This window comes from Siphateles boraxobius, unplaced genomic scaffold (genome assembly GCF_051911475.1).
Source record: "Siphateles boraxobius isolate OS27281-9 unplaced genomic scaffold, OSU_SipBor_1 66, whole genome shotgun sequence".
Classification (NCBI taxonomy): domain Eukaryota; kingdom Metazoa; phylum Chordata; class Actinopteri; order Cypriniformes; family Leuciscidae; genus Siphateles; species Siphateles boraxobius.
In genome coordinates, this window is record NW_027509193.1 from 3,879,196 (window position 1) to 3,899,460 (window position 20,265).

The following is a 20,265-nucleotide window of genomic DNA, read 5'->3' on the forward strand; positions in this document are numbered from 1 at the left end:
AGGCAGAACGCGCATCATGTTTATTTTATTTATTTTAGGAAAAGCAAAATATTCTGTTTTTATTATGAGTGTACATAAATAAAAGTACACATACAATTTTGAATGATGTATGTATGACAAAAATTATTTGAATTTCTTTCGCACTGTTAAGAAAAAAAGCGAGACACACGACCACCGACCCGGATCCAACGGTTGATGCCGTTGAAATTCTGCAGAAGAGCGATGACATTTCTTGTGTTGACTCCATTTACTCAAGGCTGCAAAACCGACTCCCTGTTAAAAATATGGTAGAAATATCACTTCTGCCACTAAAGGTTAAAAACTGAAAAAATAAAACCAAAGCTTTTTTTGGTTTATGTAATCAGTATGTGCTTACATTGGGCATCAGGGTGAGTTTTTTTTTTAAGGTAAAATGTGATGTAATCTTGTTAAAACGGATTTCATAAAATTAGCTCTGAGCGGGAATAACTTATTTACGAGTACACCAATCCTCAAACACATGCTATTAAAGGCCATACAGTTGATGGGGCTCTAGCGCTTTCGATAGTGTTTATAACCTTCTGTGGAAGCCTGAATACATTTCAATTTAACCCTTCACGGGCCAGACAAAAAGATCGACATGTTTCCCGGGTGTGGGTAAAATATCTGCCCCCCTGCTTGTGAAAGCAGGTCCAGCTGGACAATCTCTGCCAGCCACAGCCTCCCCGGCCAATGAGGGGCTATCAGAAGGATAGATCATTTGTTTTTTCTTACTCTGTCCAGGGTGGGAGAAATCAGACTCAGCAATGGGAATGCATTGCAACACGTTCCGCCATGGATGTGGCAGCGCATCCACAATCAAAGGCACATTTTCGTCCCTGAAAGAGACACATACATCGGACACTTTGCGTTTGCCTGCAAGGCGAAGAGATCTACGGCAGCCCTGCCATACATCCCCCAAATCCGATCCACCACCTGCGGCTGGAGCACCCATTCAGCACCCAAGAATGTTTCAGGAATGATTGCGATCAATTCAAACACATTTATGTGAAGTCTGCGAAGCTGGGGCGTCCAGCTACCATTTGCCGATCTGCCCTGAAAAACAGCCCCTCAGCCTGTCAGGGATGCATCCGTTGTAACTTCTTTTCTCAGAGACACGCCCCCGAGCAGTACCCCGGTCAGGAATAAGCGGGGGTCTCTCCACTGATGAAGAGCCATCACGCACTCCGCGGATATTCTCACTCTGCGCACAAGGTGCAGACTAGGACACGGACTCCTCGCTGCTACCCATCGCTGGAAGTCTCTCATTTTTAGCGAGCCCAGCGGGACCACAGACAGCTAAAAAGCCATCATGCCCAAAAGGTGGAGACAGGTCCTGAACAATACCACAGTTCCCCTGCGAAACTGGGCTAGGCACTGATAAAACACCATTATCATTCTTTCCAAGAGCATAGCGCGGTATGCCGCGGTGTCTCCTGAGATTGAATCAGCTGGCTTTCGGCACAGTTGATTCTGGACCCCATATTCGTGAGATGAGACGTGAGCATCTCAGTATCCCATTCCGCACACTCCCGTGAGTGAGCGCATATCAGATAATCGTCCAGATAAGCAGATATTCTGACCCCATTGTGTCTCAGCGCTGATAACGCTACCTCTATGCACCTGCTGAAACCGTGCAGAGTTTAGGCTGAGCCCGAATGGAAGAGTAAAAAAAATGTGCACACTTCACTCTGAAAGGAGAAACTGATATACCTGTATTTTCTGTGCGCAGGTTAGATGCTTATATGAAAGCATCCTTGAGATCATACCCCGCGGACTGAGCGAGCAAGAGCTTTGTACTCACGAGTGCAACTCTTTATTTTGGAATCAAAGCATTGGCGCATCTTAAAAAAACAAACAGAATGCTGGTGAGAATGCTCAAGTCAGCCAAGAAATTTGAGTCAATTACGCAGTTTTTAAAATAGTTGCTGGTTCGATAGAATTATCTAGAAGATTGTTATTACACAATTTTGTCACTTCTCTTTCTTGTATGCTGCCATTTTATAATCCATCTAGCTCTTTGAGATCCGAATATAAAAATCTTCTGTTTTGTCTGAACAAAACAAACATAAGGCCGACAGAACGTTTTCCCATGTCGGAACCAAACTTTGGAATGATCTCCCCTTTCCGTAAGGTCAGTACAGTCGCTACCGAAATGTAAGGCCATGTTAAAAGCACATCTTTTTAATACTTCCTGGGCACCTTCATGATAGGTGTTTGATCAATACCTTGTCTCTTTTTCCCCTCTCTGTACTCTTATTTGGGTTTAGTTATTGTGAAGCACTTGGGCAACAGCTGTTGCATTAAATGTGCTATATAAATGAAACTCATGCACATTAATTTGTTTTTCCATTTTTTTTAAGAAAAAAAGAAAAGACTTGAAGTATTAGATTTATTTGTTAAACAGGGAAAACATGGTAAAAATCAACAGTTAACTGCATGCATGGCCCCTTTCTTTATGGCCCCTTAGGGCCAGGACATTGTCCATCAGGGTGAGTTTTTTGACAGCTCTCAGCACACACTGTAGGCTTCACTGGAGGCATTGACTGTTCGGCCGCAGGCGTCACTACAGGCTCTGGAGGACCCCCCTTACGGCCAGGACATTGGGCATCAGGGTGAGTTTTTTGACAGTTTTCAGCACACACTGTAGGCATTGGCGGTTCGGCCGCAGGCGTCACTACAGGCTCTGGAGGACCCCCCTTACGGCCAGGACATTGGGCATCAGGGTGAGTTTTTTGACAGTTTTCAGCACACACTGTAGGCATTGGTGGTTCGGCCGCAGGCATCACTACAGGCTCTGGAGGACCCCCCTTACGGCCAGGACATTGGGCATTAGGGTGAGTTTTTTGACAGCTCTCAGCACACACTGTAGGCTCCACTGGAGGCATTGGCGGTTCAGCCGCAGGCGTCACTACAGGCTCTGGAGGAACCCCCTTACGGCCAGGACATTGGGCATCAGGGTGAGTTTTTTGACAGTTTTCAGCACACTCTGCAGGCTTTGCTGGTTCGGCCGCAGGCTCTGCTGGTTCGGCCGCAGGCGTCTCTACAGGCTCTGGAGGACCCCTCTTAGGGCCAGAACATTGGCCATCAGGGTGAATTTGACAGTTTTCAGCACACACTGCAGGCTTGGCCGGTTCAGCTGCAGGCTTCACTGCATGGATTCAGATAGTCAGTCTGTTTAGTAACATTTAATCTCAGGTGTACAGCACAAAACACGCAAAGGATGAACAGCACGTTTTACTTACAGAAGGAATTGTATTTTAAGTTATTCATCATCTATTAAATTTGTAAAGCAATACTGCGCTCAAAACGGTGCTATCGGCTCAATACTTTTGACACAGAACGATAACATAAAATAAGACCAACTGAAATAACGAGGAAGCCGATTCAAAACACTAATAAAATAACAAATACCTGTATATGGAGCCATACACTGACGTCCACATCCATTGCTGCAACATTTCTCATTGTTCGGACAGTCACTGTCATATGAACAAAACTCAGTACAATTTCCTTCACCAGATTTTGTGCTTGGACACTGTCCTGGCTTTGCTGTGATACAGACACATGACAGAAACATAAAGTGAGACTTTCAGCATTCAGTGATATGAAAAAAAAATGGTCAAAGATCAGAATAGGTTTTACAAGAAAATACTAGTTCAGTCTTTCTACTTCAGTTTCACATTTAGTTCAGTTAACATTGCCCTCCAGAGCAATCTCGATGACAAGTACATCCTCCATGGCACGACCGTCAGCTTTACCAGACACTACAGGAGTGTTGTTGTAATAGTTTCAGTATTTAAGTCAGGGGTTTTCCAATGTTCGGCTCAAACTTGAAAATATTCATACATTTATCTGCTTCAAATCGAGTAGAAATACCATACTGTCAATTAGTTTCAAAGACACAGAGTGCCGTTACAACCTATCCCACTACTGGTGAGGTGTGTTATAGAAGCACAATGCAGATAGAAGACATCCAGTCAAAATGTTGATCATAAGTTTGCCATTATAACTAATCATACTGTACATCATATTTTGTAAGGCACTTATTTATGCATTTCTTCAGGCAGTGTAATGAAGCTAAAAGATCTTCTCACCTACGACTCCAGCATGGTTGGTGCTCAAACATGCAGACAGGCACAATAAAACAACACTCAACGAGCAGTACACTCTAGCTGTCATCCTCTCGACCTGCGATCTCACAATCAACTCTGCTAGAAGATGCGCTGAATTAGTCAGTCAGGAGGAACAGTGAGGCACACACAACTACACTGAAAACATGTGCTGCTGAATCACTTAACATAAATTACTGTCTAAAGATTTATAGATCCAAGGAAGTCTTGGTAACTCCAACCCTGATGAAAATCACACCTGCGTGTAGTTTTCTCGCAGCCTAAACTTGAAGACCTTGATTAGCTTGTTCAGGTGTGTTTGATTAGGTTTGGAGTGGAGTTGTGTTCACGCCAGATGACATAATTAGAAGATGATTGAGTGTTTCTATGGCAACACTATCAACGATAAAATGGTCAGGTGGTACTGCGATCACATGGTACAAGTCGGAGCTCTCAGAAAATTCAGAGTATACAAGTTGTTGTTATGAATAACCTCTTACACCTAAACTCTACAGGAAAGTGGATCTCTACTGGCAAAGATCTGCGTAGAATGTGAAGAGAGACAGCACACACAGATACAGGGGCATGTCTAGAATTTGAAACTGAATTTGTCAATTGCTGATTTATCCAAGTAATTATGACTAACAACAATGTGTCAAGCAACTAGGGAATACAGCCATTTTTATATATTTTTTATGATGAACAGATTGAATATAGGCTTAAACATTTTTTATAGTTATCAATAGGGTAATACAGAGCCATAAAAACAATGAAATAAAAATTTTGCATCTTGTATCAAACTCATACCGAAAACATAAGTTATCTTTTTCAACAGCCTAGATGTCTTAACAACTTTACTATTGTCCTCTAGTGAGGTTAGGGAATTCTAAAATATCTTTAAGTCAGTGGAAAACTGTCTACCATTCGGCACAGTTGACATACTTTGCTTTATGTATATTATATTTCCCAAATAAAATAAGAATTTTAATTATATTGTCCATTTCCAATAAACCGGTATGACATTCCATAAACAAGACCATAGATCTTGCAGCTTGGAAACATATATGTTTCTGGATATATCTATCATAAACGGCAACACTTCTGTCACCTCTCAATAATATTTCATCTCATTCACTCCTGTCGTCATCATCTTAAAATCTGTAAATATGCACAGTATCAGCAAATGTTAGATTACTTGCGTAACCCTGGTTCTCTGCGAATAGAGCAATGTATCTCACTATACATCCCCAGGCGTGATAGACTTTGGAAGCACCAATTACAGCACAGCTCACAGTTACAATCACAGCTCATGACAAGGAGCCCACCCCCTCTCTATATATACAGCTATGAAACCCAAAACGGCATTCTAAGCACGCTCTTCCCCTGTTTTATGCTAGTAGGGAAGCTTGGTCAGATACATTGCTCTGTTCCCAGAAAACCGAGGTTAAGCAAGTAACCTAACATTCTCTTTCAAGCAAACACTCGGTATCTCTCTATGGAAAAAATATAGCCAACTCCCGTAACGCATGCTCTCCAAAGAACCAACATTGAGAACTGCATGAGCCATAGAGGTCGCAGTGACATCCAGACGGTAAAATCTGACAAATGTATGAGGGGAAGCCCAGGATGCCGCTGCACAAATATCTCATACCGAAAACCCGTTGAACAATGCCCTGAGGTAGCCGTACCCCTTGTAGAATGAGCCCTTAAGCCTGCCGGGGAATGAAGACCCATAGAAGTATAGACCGATTCAATCGCCTCCACCATCAAATGGGAAAGGCACTTCGAGGAGATCGGATTACCCTTACATTGAGTGGCCCATGAAACGAATAACTGATCATTCTTCCTGAACGATCGTGTCCTGTTTACATAATGGCATACAGGGCACAAAGTGTGCAATTTCTGCTCCTCCTATGAAGAAAATGGAGGGGGTAAAAGTAGGGCTGGGTATCGAGTTCGATACTTTTTAGGTGCCGACCAAATTGCCTCGATACCATCAAGTATAAAAAAAAAAGTCTTGTCATTCGGTACCAAATTTCGATATCCAATGGGTCAATCTCGTGAACGTCTGTGAGCCAATAAGCTTGCAGCATGATAGGCTGTGGCGAGGCATCAAGGAAAAACACTAGTTTACGCTAGCCGGTTACATGTGGGTCACACGTGAGGCTGTAGTATGTAAGCGTTCCAACCCCAATAGATGTAAAAGATGTGGAAAAGATCCAAAGTGTGGCTACATTTCACCAGACTCGATGTCAACATCGTGCGATGCAATATTTGCGACAAGATAATTGCTGCCAAGACCGGCCACACAACAAATCTGATGAAGCACTTGACAGTGCACGGAATAAACTTAAGAGCAGAAATTTGCTCCGTCTTCGACTGCAAGAAGAACTGGAGCGCATCACAAATGAACCGAAACTCAGCGTAAAGCCTACTTGCCTAACAGACATGAGAAATAGGCATATAGAGAGCATTAAATGTCTATTTTTAAATGCACCAATTCAAATCTAAATAAAATTGCATTTCGCTCTATAGGCACGCTGGGGTTCACTACACTGCGAAGATGACGAGTCAGCAATGTCAACTTCATATTTGCAGCCAACACTGACTCAGAAAACACTAGTTTATTAATAAAAAATTAAAATGTTTCCTTGCTATTTTTTCCTGACACATTCATAATCATTAGGCTACTTTGCGGCAAGCTTTATACGTGCGCTTGAGCGCGGGGTGTATATTCCGCCCCCCAGTGGCCTATATGAGTCTTTGAGTCTGTAAAAAAAAAAAAGGCAACAAACTGAAAAAATGAAACCAAAGCTTTTTTTAAGGTAATTTGTAATGTAATCTTGTTAAACCGAATTTCATAAAATTGTTATCGAAAAAAGTATCGTTCAGGGACCGGTATCGAAGTCAAGGTATCAGTATTGATATTATTATGTGAAATTTTTATATGATACCCAGCCCTAGGTAAAAGGCATACAACTCCAAAGCAGAGCAGTTCTAAGCTGAATCACTGACTTTGGGAACGAAAGCCGGGATAGGCAGCAGCGTAACCTTGCTGTCGTCCAGAGTAAAGTTCAGACATGCTTGATGAACCGACATGGCATGTAACCGACTCACCCACTCGCTTAGCTGAGACTAAAGCAGGTAGTAAGACCATTTTCAGAGATAGGAGCTTAATATGAACACTCTCCAGAGGTTCAAACGGGGCTCGAGTTAAAGCATTTAGAACCGTGGACAAGTCCCATGACAGCAACAGCCGCTTCGACACTGGTCTCAAACGCTTCACTCCCTTCATAAAATGGCATATGAGAGGGTGCCGTCCCACTGAAACTCCTTCGAAACCTACATGACAAACTAGCAGCAAAGTAAACTTTAATAGTAGAAAACGCTCTCCCGTTGTTCATCATGCTTTGCAAAAAGCAGAGTACATCACTGAACGGGAATAACTTCTTTACGAGTACACCAGTCCTCAAACACACGCTATTATAGGCCATACAGTTGATGGGGCTCTAGCGCTTTGGATAGTGTTTATAACCTTCTGTGGAAGCCTGAATGCGTTTCAATTTAACTCTTCACGGGCCAGACACAAAGATCGACATGTTCCGGGTGTGGGTAAAATATCTGCCCCCCTGCTTGTGAAAGCAGGTCCAGCTGGACAATCTCTGCCAGCCACAGCCTCCCCGGCCAATAAGGGGCTATCAGAAGGATAGATCATTTGTTTTTTCTTACTCTGTCCAGGGTGGGAGAAATCAGACTCAGCGATGGGAATGCATAGCAACACGTTCGGCCATGGATGTGGCAGCGCATCCACAATCAAAGGCACATTTTCGTCCCTGAAAGAGTCACATACATCGGACACTTTGCGTTTGCCTGCAAGGCGAAGAGATCTACGGCAGCCCTGCCATACATCCCCCAAATCCGATCCACCACCTGCGGCTGGAGCAATACCCATTACCAATACCCATGAGAATAACCATTCTCCGTATAACAGGTTTTTCCTTGAAAGGAGATCTGTTCCTACATTTTAGGACTCCCGGTATGTGCGTCATGCGCAGTGAGCTGAAGTTGTGCAGTTGAAACGAACGCGTTCCCTCTTGGCTATTGATATATGCCACCACAGTTGTGTTGTCTTCTCTGACCAGGGAGTACCCATTCTCCGTACAACAGGTTTCCCCTTGAAAGGAGATCTGTTCCTACATTTTAGGACTCCCGGTACGTGCGTCATGCGCAGTGAGCTGAAGTTGTGCAGTTGCAACAAACGTGTTCCCTCTTGGCTATTAATATATGCCACCACCGTTGTGTTGTCTTCTCTGACCAGAACATGAAACCCTTTCAAGAATGTTTTCAGGAATTATTGCGATCAACTCCAACACATTTATGTGAAGTCTGCGAAGCTGGGGCGTCCAGCTACCATTGGCCGATCTGCCCTGAAAAACAGCCCCTCAGCCTGTCAGGGATGCATCCGTTGTAACTTCTTTTCTCAGAGACACGCCCCCGAGCAGTACCCCGGTCAGGAATAAGCGGAGGTCTCTCCACTGATGAAGAGCCATCACGCACTCCGCGGATATTCTCACTCTGCGCACAAGGTGCAGACTAGGACACGGACTCCTCGCTGCTACCCATCGCTGGAAGTCTCTCATTTTTAGCGAGCCCAGCGGGACCACAGACAGCTGAAAAAACAAATCATGCCCAAAAGGTGGAGACAGGTCCTGAACAATACCACGGTTCCCCTGCGAAACTGGGCTTGGCACTGATAAAACACCATTATCATTCTTTCCAAGAGCATAGCGCGGTATGCCGCGGTGTCTCCTGAGATTGAATCAGCTGGCTTTCGGCACAGTTGATTCTGGACCCCATATTCGTGAGATGAGACGTGAGCATCTCAGTATCCCATTCCGCACACTCCCGTGAGTGAGCGCATATCAGATAATCGTCCAGATAAGCAGATATTCTGACTCCATTGTGTCACAGCGCTGATAACGCTACCTCTATGCACCTGCTGAAACCGTGCAGAGTTTAGGCTGAGCCCGAATGGAAGAGTAAAAAAAATGTGCACACTTCACTCTGAAAGGAGAAACTGATAAACCTGTATTTTCTGTGCGCAGGTTAGATGCTTATATGAAAGCATCCTTGAGATCATACCCCGCGGACTGAGCGAGCAAGAGCTTTGTACTCACGAGTGCAACTCTTTATTTTGGAATCAAAGCATTGGCGCAGCTTCAAAAATACAAAACAGAATGCTGGTGAGAATGCTCAAGTCAGCCAAGAAATTTGAGTCAATTACGCAGTTTTTAAAATAGTTGCTGGTTCGATAGAATTATCTAGAAGATTATTACACAATTTTGTCACTTCTCTTTCTAGTATGCTGGACTTTTATAATCCATCTAGGTCTTTTGAGATCCGAATATAAAAATCTTCTGTTTTGTCTGAACAAAACAAACATAAGGCCGACAGAACGTTTTCCCATGTCGGAACCAAACTTTGGAATGATCTCCCCTTTCCGTAAGGTCAGTACAGTCGCTACCGAAATGTAAGGCCATGTTAAAAGCACATCTTTTTAAGACTTCCTGGGCACCTTCATGATAGGTGTTTGATCAATACCTTGTCTCTTTTTCCCCTCTCTGTACTCTTATTTGGGTTTAGTTATTGTGAAGCACTTGGGCAACAGCTGTTGCATTAAATGTGCTATATAAATGAAACTCATGCACATTAATTTGTTTTTCCATTTTTTTTAAGAAAAAAAAGAAGAAAAGACTTGAAGTATTAGATTTATTTGTTAAACAGGGAAAACATGGTAAAAATCAACAGTTAACTGCATGCATGGCCCCTTTCTTTATGGCCCCTTAGGGCCAGGACATTGTCCATCAGGGTGAGTTTTTTGACAGCTCTCAGTACACACTGTAGGCTTCACTGGAGGCATTGGCTGTTCGGCCGCAGGCGTCACTACAGGCTCTGGAGGACCCCCCTTACGGCCAGGACATTGGGCATCAGGGTGAGTTTTTTGACAGTTTTCAGCACACACTGTAGGCATTGGCAGTTCGGCCGCAGGCATCACTACAGGCTCTGGAGGACCCCCCTTACGGCCAGGACATTGGGCATCAGGGTGAGTTTTTTGACAGTTTTCAGCACACACTGTAGGCATTGGCGGTTCGGCAACAGGCATCACTACAGGCTCTGGAGGAACCCCCTTACGGCCAGGACATTGGCCATCAGGGTGAGTTTTTTGACAGTTTTCAGCACACACTGCAGGCTCTGCTGGTTCGGCCGCAGGCTCCACTGGAGGCATTGGCGGTTCGGCCGCAGGCGTCACTACAGGCTCTGAAGGACCCCTCTTAGGGCCAGGACATTGGGCATCAGGGTGAGTTTTTTGACAGTTTTCAGCACACTCTGCAGGCTTTGCTGGTTCGGCCGCAGGCTCTGCTGGTTCGGCCGCAGGCGTCACTACAGGCTCTGGAGGACCCCTCTTAGGGCCAGAACATTGGCCATCAGGGTGAATTTGACAGTTTTCAGCACACACTGCAGGCTTGGCCGGTTCAGCTGCAGGCTTCACTGCATGGATTCAGATAATCAGTCTGTTTAGTAACATTTAATCTCAGGTGTACAGCACAAAACACGCAAAGGATGAACAGCACGTTTTACTTACAGAAGGAATTGTATTTTAAGTTATTCATCATCTATTAAATTTGTAAAGCAATACTGCGCTCAAAACGGTGCTATCGGCTCAATACTTTTGACACAGAACGATAACATAAAATAAGACCAACTGAAATAACGAGGAAGCCGATTCAAAACACTAATAAAATAACAAATACCTGTATATGGAGCCATACACTGACGTCCACATCCATTGCTGCAACATTTCTCATTGTTCGGACAGTCACTGTCATATGAACAAAACTCAGTACAATTTCCTCCACCAGATTTTGTGCTTGGACACTGTCCTGGCTTTGCTGTGATACAGACACATGACAGAAACATAAAGTGAGACTTTCAGCATTCAGTGATATGAAAAAAAGTGGTCAAAGATCAGAATAGGTTTTACAAGAAAATACTAGTTCAGTCTTTCTACTGGAGTTTCACATTTAGTTCAGTTAACATTGCCCTCCTGAGCAATCTCGATCACAAGTACATCCTCCATGGCACGACCGTCAGCTTTACCAGACACTACAGGAGTGTTGTTGTAATAGTTTCAGTATTTAAGTCAGGGGTTTTCCAATGTTCGGCTCAAACTTGAAAATATTCATACATTTATCTGCTTCAAATAGAGTAGAAATACCATACTGTCAATTAGTTTCAAAGACACAGAGTGCCGTTACAAACTATCCCACTACTGGTGAGGTGTGTTATAGAAGCACAATGCAGATAGAAGACATCCAGTTAAAATGTTGATCATAAGTTTGCCATTACAACTAATCATACTGTACATCATATTTTGTAAGGCACTTATTTATGCATTTCTTCAGGCGGAGTAATGAAGCTAAAAGATCTTCTCACCTACGACTCCAGCATGGTTGGTGCTCAAACATGCAGACAGGCACAATAAAACAACACTCAACGAGCAGTACACTCTAGCTGTCATCCTCTCGACCTGCGATCTCACAATCAACTCTGCTAGAAGACGCGCTGAATTAGTCAGTCAGGAGGAACAGTGAGGCACACACAACTACACTGAAAACATGTGCTGCTGAATCACTTAACATAAATTACTGTCTAAAGATTTATAGATCCAAGGAAGTCTTGGTAACTCCAACCCTGATGAAAATCACACCTGCGTGTAGTTTTCTCGCAGCCTAAACTTGAAGACCTTGATTAGCTTGTTCAGGTGTGTTTGATTAGGTTTGGAGTGGAGTTGTGTTCACGCCAGATGACATAATTAGAAGATGATTGAGTGTTTCTATGGCAACACTATCAACGATAAAATGGTCAGGTGGTACTGCGATCACATGGTACAAGTCGGAGCTCTCAGAAAATTCAGAGTATACAAGTTGTTGTTATGAATAACCTCTTACACCTAAACTCTACAGGAAAGTGGATCTCTACTGGCAAAGATCTGCGTAGAATGTGAAGAGAGACAGCACACACAGATACAGGGGCATGTCTAGAATTTGAAACTGAATTTGTCAATTGCTGATTTATCCAAGTAATTATGACTAACAACAATGTGTCAAGCAACTAGGGAATACAGCCATTTTTATATATTTTTTATGATGAACAGATTGAATATAGGCTTAAACATTTTTTATAGTTATCAATAGGGTAATACAGAGCCATAAAAACAATGAAATAAAAATTTTGCATCTTGTATCAAACTCATACCGAAAACATAAGTTATCTTTTTCAACAGCCTAGATGTCTTAACAACTTTACTATTGTCCTCTAGTGAGGTTAGGGAATTCTAAAATATCTTTAAGTCAGTGGAAAACTGTCTACCATTCGGCAGAGTTGACATACTTTGCTTTATGTATATTATATTTCCCAAATAAAATAAGAATTTTAATTATATTGTCCATTTCCAATAAACCGGTATGACATTCCATAAACAAGACCATAGATCTTGCAGCTTGGAAACATATATGTTTCTGGATATATCTATCATAAACGGCAACACTTCTGTCACCTCTCAATAATATTTCATCTCATTCACTCCTGTCGTCATCATCTTAAAATCTGTAAATATGCACAGTATCAGCAAATGTTAGATTACTTGCGTAACCCTGGTTCTCTGCGAATAGAGCAATGTATCTCACTATACATCCCCAGGCGTGATAGACTTTGGAAGCACCAATTACAGCACAGCTCACAGTTACAATCACAGCTCATGACAAGGAGCCCACCCCCTCTCTATATATACAGCTATGAAACCCAAAACGGCATTCTAAGCACGCTCTTCCCCTGTTTTATGCTAGTAGGGAAGCTTGGTCAGATACATTGCTCTGTTCCCAGAAAACCGAGGTTAAGCAAGTAACCTAACATTCTCTTTCAAGCAAACACTCGGTATCTCTCTATGGAAAAAATATAGCCAACTCCCGTAACGCATGCTCTCCAAAGAACCAACATTGAGAACTGCATGAGCCATAGAGGTCGCAGTGACATCCAGACGGTAAAATCTGACAAATGTATGAGGGGAAGCCCAGGATGCCGCTGCACAAATATCTCATACCGAAAACCCGTTGAACAATGCCCTGAGGTAGCCGTACCCCTTGTAGAATGAGCCCTTAAGCCTGCCGGGGAATGAAGACCCATAGAAGTATAGACCGATTCAATCGCCTCCACCATCAAATGGGAAAGGCACTTCGAGGAGATCGGCTTACCCTTACATTGAGTGGCCCATGAAACGAATAACTGATCATTCTTCCTGAACAATCGTGTCCTGTTTACATAATGGCATACAGGGCACAAAGTGTGCAATTTCTGCTCCTCCTATGAAGAAAATGGAGGGGGTAAAAGTAGGGCTGGGTATCGAGTTCGATACTTTTTAGGTGCCGACCAAATTGCCTCGATACCATCAAGTATAAAAAAAAAACGTCTTGTCATTCGGTACCAAATTTCGATATCCAATGGGTCAATCTCGTGAACGTCTGTGAGCCAATAAGCTTGCAGCATGATAGGCTGTGGCGAGGCATCAAGGAAAAACACTAGTTTACGCTAGCCGGTTACATGTGGGTCACACGTGAGGCTGTAGTATGTAAGCGTTCCAACCCCAATAGATGTAAAAGATGTGGAAAAGATCCAAAGTGTGGCTACATTTCACCAGACTCGATGTCAACATCGTGCGATGCAATATTTGCGACAAGATAATTGCTGCCAAGACCGGCCACACAACAAATCTGATGAAGCACTTGACAGTGCACGGAATAAACTTAAGAGCAGAAATTTGCTCCGTCTTCGACTGCAAGAAGAACTGGAGCGCATCACAAATGAACCGAAACTCAGCGTAAAGCCTACTTGCCTAACAGACATGAGAAATAGGCATATAGAGAGCATTAAATGTCTATTTTTAAATGCACCAATTCAAATCTAAATAAAATTGCATTTCGCTCTATAGGCACGCTGGGGTTCACTACACTGCGAAGATGACGAGTCAGCAATGTCAACTTCATATTTGCAGCCAACACTGACTCAGAAAACACTAGTTTATTAATAAAAAATTAAAATGTTTCCTTGCTATTTTTTCCTGACACATTCATAATCATTAGGCTACTTTGCGGCAAGCTTTATACGTGCGCTTGAGCGCGGGGTGTATATTCCGCCCCCCAGTGGCCTATATGAGTCTTTGAGTCTGTAAAAAAAAAAAAGGCAACAAACTGAAAAAATGAAACCAAAGCTTTTTTTAAGGTAATTTGTAATGTAATCTTGTTAAACCGAATTTCATAAAATTGTTATCGAAAAAAGTATCGTTCAGGGACCGGTATCGAAGTCAAGGTATCAGTATTGATATTATTATGTGAAATTTTTATATGATACCCAGCCCTAGGTAAAAGGCATGCAACTCCAAAGCAGAGCAGTTCTAAGCTGAATCACTGACTTTGGGAACGAAAGCCGGGATAGGCAGCAGCGTAACCTTGCTGTCGTCCAGAGTAAAGTTCAGACATGCTTGATGAACCGACATGGCATGTAACCGACTCACCCACTCGCTTAGCTGAGACTAAAGCAGGTAGTAAGACCATTTTCAGAGATAGGAGCTTAATATGAACACTCTCCAGAGGTTCAAACGGGGCTCGAGTTAAAGCATTTAGAACCGTGGACAAGTCCCATGACAGCAACAGCCGCTTCGACACTGGTCTCAAACGCTTCACTCCCTTCATAAAATGGCATATGAGAGGGTGCCGTCCCACTGAAACTCCTTCGAAACCTACATGACAAACTAGCAGCAAAGTAAACTTTAATAGTAGAAAACGCTCTCCCGTTGTTCATCATGCTTTGCAAAAAGCAGAGTACATCACTGAACGGGAATAACTTCTTTACGAGTACACCAGTCCTCAAACACACGCTATTATAGGCCATACAGTTGATGGGGCTCTAGCGCTTTGGATAGTGTTTATAACCTTCTGTGGAAGCCTGAATGCGTTTCAATTTAACTCTTCACGGGCCAGACACAAAGATCGACATGTTCCGGGTGTGGGTAAAATATCTGCCCCCCTGCTTGTGAAAGCAGGTCCAGCTGGACAATCTCTGCCAGCCACAGCCTCCCCGGCCAATAAGGGGCTATCAGAAGGATAGATCATTTGTTTTTTCTTACTCTGTCCAGGGTGGGAGAAATCAGACTCAGCGATGGGAATGCATAGCAACACGTTCGGCCATGGATGTGGCAGCGCATCCACAATCAAAGGCACATTTTCGTCCCTGAAAGAGACACATACATCGGACACTTTGCGTTTGCCTGCAAGGCGAAGAGATCTACGGCAGCCCTGCCATACATCCCCCAAATCCGATCCACCACCTGCGGCTGGAGCAATACCCATTACCAATACCCATGAGAATAACCATTCTCCGTATAACAGGTTTTTCCTTGAAAGGAGATCTGTTCCTACATTTTAGGACTCCCGGTATGTGCGTCATGCGCAGTGAGCTGAAGTTGTGCAGTTGAAACGAACGCGTTCCCTCTTGGCTATTGATATATGCCACCACAGTTGTGTTGTCTTCTCTGACCAGGGAGTACCCATTCTCCGTACAACAGGTTTCCCCTTGAAAGGAGATCTGTTCCTACATTTTAGGACTCCCGGTACGTGCGTCATGCGCAGTGAGCTGAAGTTGTGCAGTTGCAACAAACGTGTTCCCTCTTGGCTATTAATATATGCCACCACCGTTGTGTTGTCTTCTCTGACCAGAACATGAAACCCTTTCAAGAATGTTTTCAGGAATTATTGCGATCAACTCCAACACATTTATGTGAAGTCTGCGAAGCTGGGGCGTCCAGCTACCATTGGCCGATCTGCCCTGAAAAACAGCCCCTCAGCCTGTCAGGGATGCATCCGTTGTAACTTCTTTTCTCAGAGACACGCCCCCGAGCAGTACCCCGGTCAGGAATAAGCGGAGGTCTCTCCACTGATGAAGAGCCATCACGCACTCCGCGGATATTCTCACTCTGCGCACAAGGTGCAGACTAGGACACGGACTCCTCGCTGCTACCCATCGCTGGAAGTCTCTCATTTTTAGCGAGCCCAGCGGGACCACAGACAGCTGAAAAAACAAATCATGCCCAAAAGGTGGAGACAGGTCCTGAACAATACCACGGTTCCCCTGCGAAACTGGGCTTGGCACTGATAAAACACCATTATCATTCTTTCCAAGAGCATAGCGCGGTATGCCGCGGTGTCTCCTGAGATTGAATCAGCTGGCTTTCGGCACAGTTGATTCTGGACCCCATATTCGTGAGATGAGACGTGAGCATCTCAGTATCCCATTCCGCACACTCCCGTGAGTGAGCGCATATCAGATAATCGTCCAGATAAGCAGATATTCTGACTCCATTGTGTCACAGCGCTGATAACGCTACCTCTATGCACCTGCTGAAACCGTGCAGAGTTTAGGCTGAGCCCGAATGGAAGAGTAAAAAAAATGTGCACACTTCACTCTGAAAGGAGAAACTGATAAACCTGTATTTTCTGTGCGCAGGTTAGATGCTTATATGAAAGCATCCTTGAGATCATACCCCGCGGACTGAGCGAGCAAGAGCTTTGTACTCACGAGTGCAACTCTTTATTTTGGAATCAAAGCATTGGCGCAGCTTCAAAAATACAAAACAGAATGCTGGTGAGAATGCTCAAGTCAGCCAAGAAATTTGAGTCAATTACGCAGTTTTTAAAATAGTTGCTGGTTCGATAGAATTATCTAGAAGATTATTACACAATTTTGTCACTTCTCTTTCTAGTATGCTGGACTTTTATAATCCATCTAGGTCTTTTGAGATCCGAATATAAAAATCTTCTGTTTTGTCTGAACAAAACAAACATAAGGCCGACAGAACGTTTTCCCATGTCGGAACCAAACTTTGGAATGATCTCCCCTTTCCGTAAGGTCAGTACAGTCGCTACCGAAATGTAAGGCCATGTTAAAAGCACATCTTTTTAAGACTTCCTGGGCACCTTCATGATAGGTGTTTGATCAATACCTTGTCTCTTTTTCCCCTCTCTGTACTCTTATTTGGGTTTAGTTATTGTGAAGCACTTGGGCAACAGCTGTTGCATTAAATGTGCTATATAAATGAAACTCATGCACATTAATTTGTTTTTCCATTTTTTTTAAGAAAAAAAAGAAGAAAAGACTTGAAGTATTAGATTTATTTGTTAAACAGGGAAAACATGGTAAAAATCAACAGTTAACTGCATGCATGGCCCCTTTCTTTATGGCCCCTTAGGGCCAGGACATTGTCCATCAGGGTGAGTTTTTTGACAGCTCTCAGTACACACTGTAGGCTTCACTGGAGGCATTGGCTGTTCGGCCGCAGGCGTCACTACAGGCTCTGGAGGACCCCCCTTACGGCCAGGACATTGGGCATCAGGGTGAGTTTTTTGACAGTTTTCAGCACACACTGTAGGCATTGGCAGTTCGGCCGCAGGCATCACTACAGGCTCTGGAGGACCCCCCTTACGGCCAGGACATTGGGCATCAGGGTGAGTTTTTTGACAGTTTTCAGCACACACTGTAGGCATTGGCGGTTCGGCAACAGGCATCACTACAGGCTCTGGAGGAACCCCCTTACGGCCAGGACATTGGCCATCAGGGTGAGTTTTTTGACAGTTTTCAGCACACACTGCAGGCTCTGCTGGTTCGGCCGCAGGCTCCACTGGAGGCATTGGCGGTTCGGCCGCAGGCGTCACTACAGGCTCTGAAGGACCCCTCTTAGGGCCAGGACATTGGGCATCAGGGTGAGTTTTTTGACAGTTTTCAGCACACTCTGCAGGCTTTGCTGGTTCGGCCGCAGGCTCTGCTGGTTCGGCCGCAGGCGTCACTACAGGCTCTGGAGGACCCCTCTTAGGGCCAGAACATTGGCCATCAGGGTGAATTTGACAGTTTTCAGCACACACTGCAGGCTTGGCCGGTTCAGCTGCAGGCTTCACTGCATGGATTCAGATAATCAGTCTGTTTAGTAACATTTAATCTCAGGTGTACAGCACAAAACACGCAAAGGATGAACAGCACGTTTTACTTACAGAAGGAATTGTATTTTAAGTTATTCATCATCTATTAAATTTGTAAAGCAATACTGCGCTCAAAACGGTGCTATCGGCTCAATACTTTTGACACAGAACGATAACATAAAATAAGACCAACTGAAATAACGAGGAAGCCGATTCAAAACACTAATAAAATAACAAATACCTGTATATGGAGCCATACACTGACGTCCACATCCATTGCTGCAACATTTCTCATTGTTCGGACAGTCACTGTCATATGAACAAAACTCAGTACAATTTCCTCCACCAGATTTTGTGCTTGGACACTGTCCTGGCTTTGCTGTGATACAGACACATGACAGAAACATAAAGTGAGACTTTCAGCATTCAGTGATATGAAAAAAAGTGGTCAAAGATCAGAATAGGTTTTACAAGAAAATACTAGTTCAGTCTTTCTACTGGAGTTTCACATTTAGTTCAGTTAACATTGCCCTCCTGAGCAATCTCGATCACAAGTACATCCTCCATGGCACGACCGTCAGCTTTACCAGACACTACAGGAGTGTTGTTGTAATAGTTTCAGTATTTAAGTCAGGGGTTTTCCAATGTTCGGCTCAAACTTGAAAATATTCATACATTTATCTGCTTCAAATAGAGTAGAAATACCATACTGTCAATTAGTTTCAAAGACACAGAGTGCCGTTACAAACTATCCCACTACTGGTGAGGTGTGTTATAGAAGCACAATGCAGATAGAAGACATCCAGTTAAAATGTTGATCATAAGTTTGCCATTACAACTAATCATACTGTACATCATATTTTGTAAGGCACTTATTTATGCATTTCTTCAGGCGGAGTAATGAAGCTAAAAGATCTTCTCACCTACGACTCCAGCATGGTTGGTGCTCAAACATGCAGACAGGCACAATAAAACAACACTCAACGAGCAGTACACTCTAGCTGTCATCCTCTCGACCTGCGATCTCACAATCAACTCTGCTAGAAGACGCGCTGAATTAGTCAGTCAGGAGGAACAGTGAGGCACACACAACTACACTGAAAACATGTGCTGCTGAATCACTTAACATAAATTACTGTCTAAAGATTTATAGATCCAAGGAAGTCTTGGTAACTCCAACCCTGATGAAAATCACACCTGCGTGTAGTTTTCTCGCAGCCTAAACTTGAAGACCTTGATTAGCTTGTTCAGGTGTGTTTGATTAGGTTTGGAGTGGAGTTGTGTTCACGCCAGATGACATAATTAGAAGATGATTGAGTGTTTCTATGGCAACACTATCAACGATAAAATGGTCAGGTGGTACTGCGATCACATGGTACAAGTCGGAGCTCTCAGAAAATTCAGAGTATACAAGTTGTTGTTATGAATAACCTCTTACACCTAAACTCTACAGGAAAGTGGATCTCTACTGGCAAAAATCTGCGTAGAATGTGAAGAGAGACAGCACACACAGACACAGGGGCATGTCTAGAATTTGAAACTGAATTTGTCAATTGCTGATTTATCCAAGTAATTATAACTAACAACAATGTGTCAAGCAACTAGGGAATACAGCCATTTTTATATATTTTTTATGATGAACAGATTGAATATAGGCTTAAACATTTTTTATAGTTAACAATAGGGTAATACAGAGCCATAAAAACACTTGAATCTATAAAACAATGAAATCAAAATTTTGCATCTTGTATCAAACTCATACCGAAAACATAAGTTATCTTTTTCAACAGCCTAGATGTCTTAACAACTTTACTATTGTCCTCTAGTGAGGTTAGGGAATTGTAAAATATCTTTAAGTCAGTGGAAAACTGTCTACCATTCGGCACAGTTGACATACTTTGCTTTATGTATATTATATTTCCCAAATAAAATAAGAATTTTAATTATATTGTCCATTTCCAATAAACCGGTATCACATTCCATAAACAAGACCATAGATCTTGCACCTTGGAAACATTTATGTTTCTGGATATATCTATCATAAACGGCAACAC

General features: G+C 43.2%; 1 protein-coding gene and 2 long non-coding RNA genes across 3 annotated transcripts; all 3 read right to left on the reverse strand.

Annotated features, from left to right (window-relative positions):
• Positions 1–2,396: 2,396 nt before the first annotated feature.
• LOC143721365 (uncharacterized) lies at positions 2,397–19,428 on the reverse strand. Its single transcript, XM_077211670.1, has 6 exons — positions 19,135–19,428; positions 18,453–18,590; positions 18,076–18,189; positions 17,545–17,943; positions 10,035–10,268; positions 2,397–2,779 (listed from the first exon to the last, which is right to left on the reverse strand). The coding sequence occupies exons 1-6, from the start codon at positions 19,217–19,219 to the stop codon at positions 2,475–2,477; spliced, it is 1,275 nt and encodes a 424-aa protein (XP_077067785.1). The 5' UTR covers positions 19,220–19,428; the 3' UTR covers positions 2,397–2,474.
• Positions 3,068–4,398, reverse strand: LOC143721380 (uncharacterized). Its single transcript, XR_013196725.1, has 3 exons — positions 4,116–4,398; positions 3,433–3,570; positions 3,068–3,169 (listed from the first exon to the last, which is right to left on the reverse strand). It is a non-coding gene; the product is annotated as an uncharacterized LOC143721380 (long non-coding RNA).
• Positions 10,596–11,895, reverse strand: LOC143721379 (uncharacterized). Its single transcript, XR_013196724.1, has 3 exons — positions 11,625–11,895; positions 10,943–11,080; positions 10,596–10,679 (listed from the first exon to the last, which is right to left on the reverse strand). It is a non-coding gene; the product is annotated as an uncharacterized LOC143721379 (long non-coding RNA).
• Positions 19,429–20,265: the final 837 nt, after the last annotated feature.

Bases quoted from the DNA above. Each gene is read 5' to 3' on its own strand.
- LOC143721365 (XM_077211670.1), bottom strand. From the start codon at position 19,219: ATGACAGCTAGAGTGTACTGCTCGTTGAGTGTTGTTTTATTGTGCCTG. The intron at 18,190-18,452 runs GTATTTGTTATT...GAATCCATGCAG, and splicing joins GTGTATGGCTCCATATACAG to TGAAGCCTGCAGCTGAACCG. The intron at 2,780-10,034 runs CTACAGTGTGTA...AACCACCAATGC, and splicing joins GCCAATGCCTCCAGTGAAGC to CTACAGTGTGTGCTGAAAAC.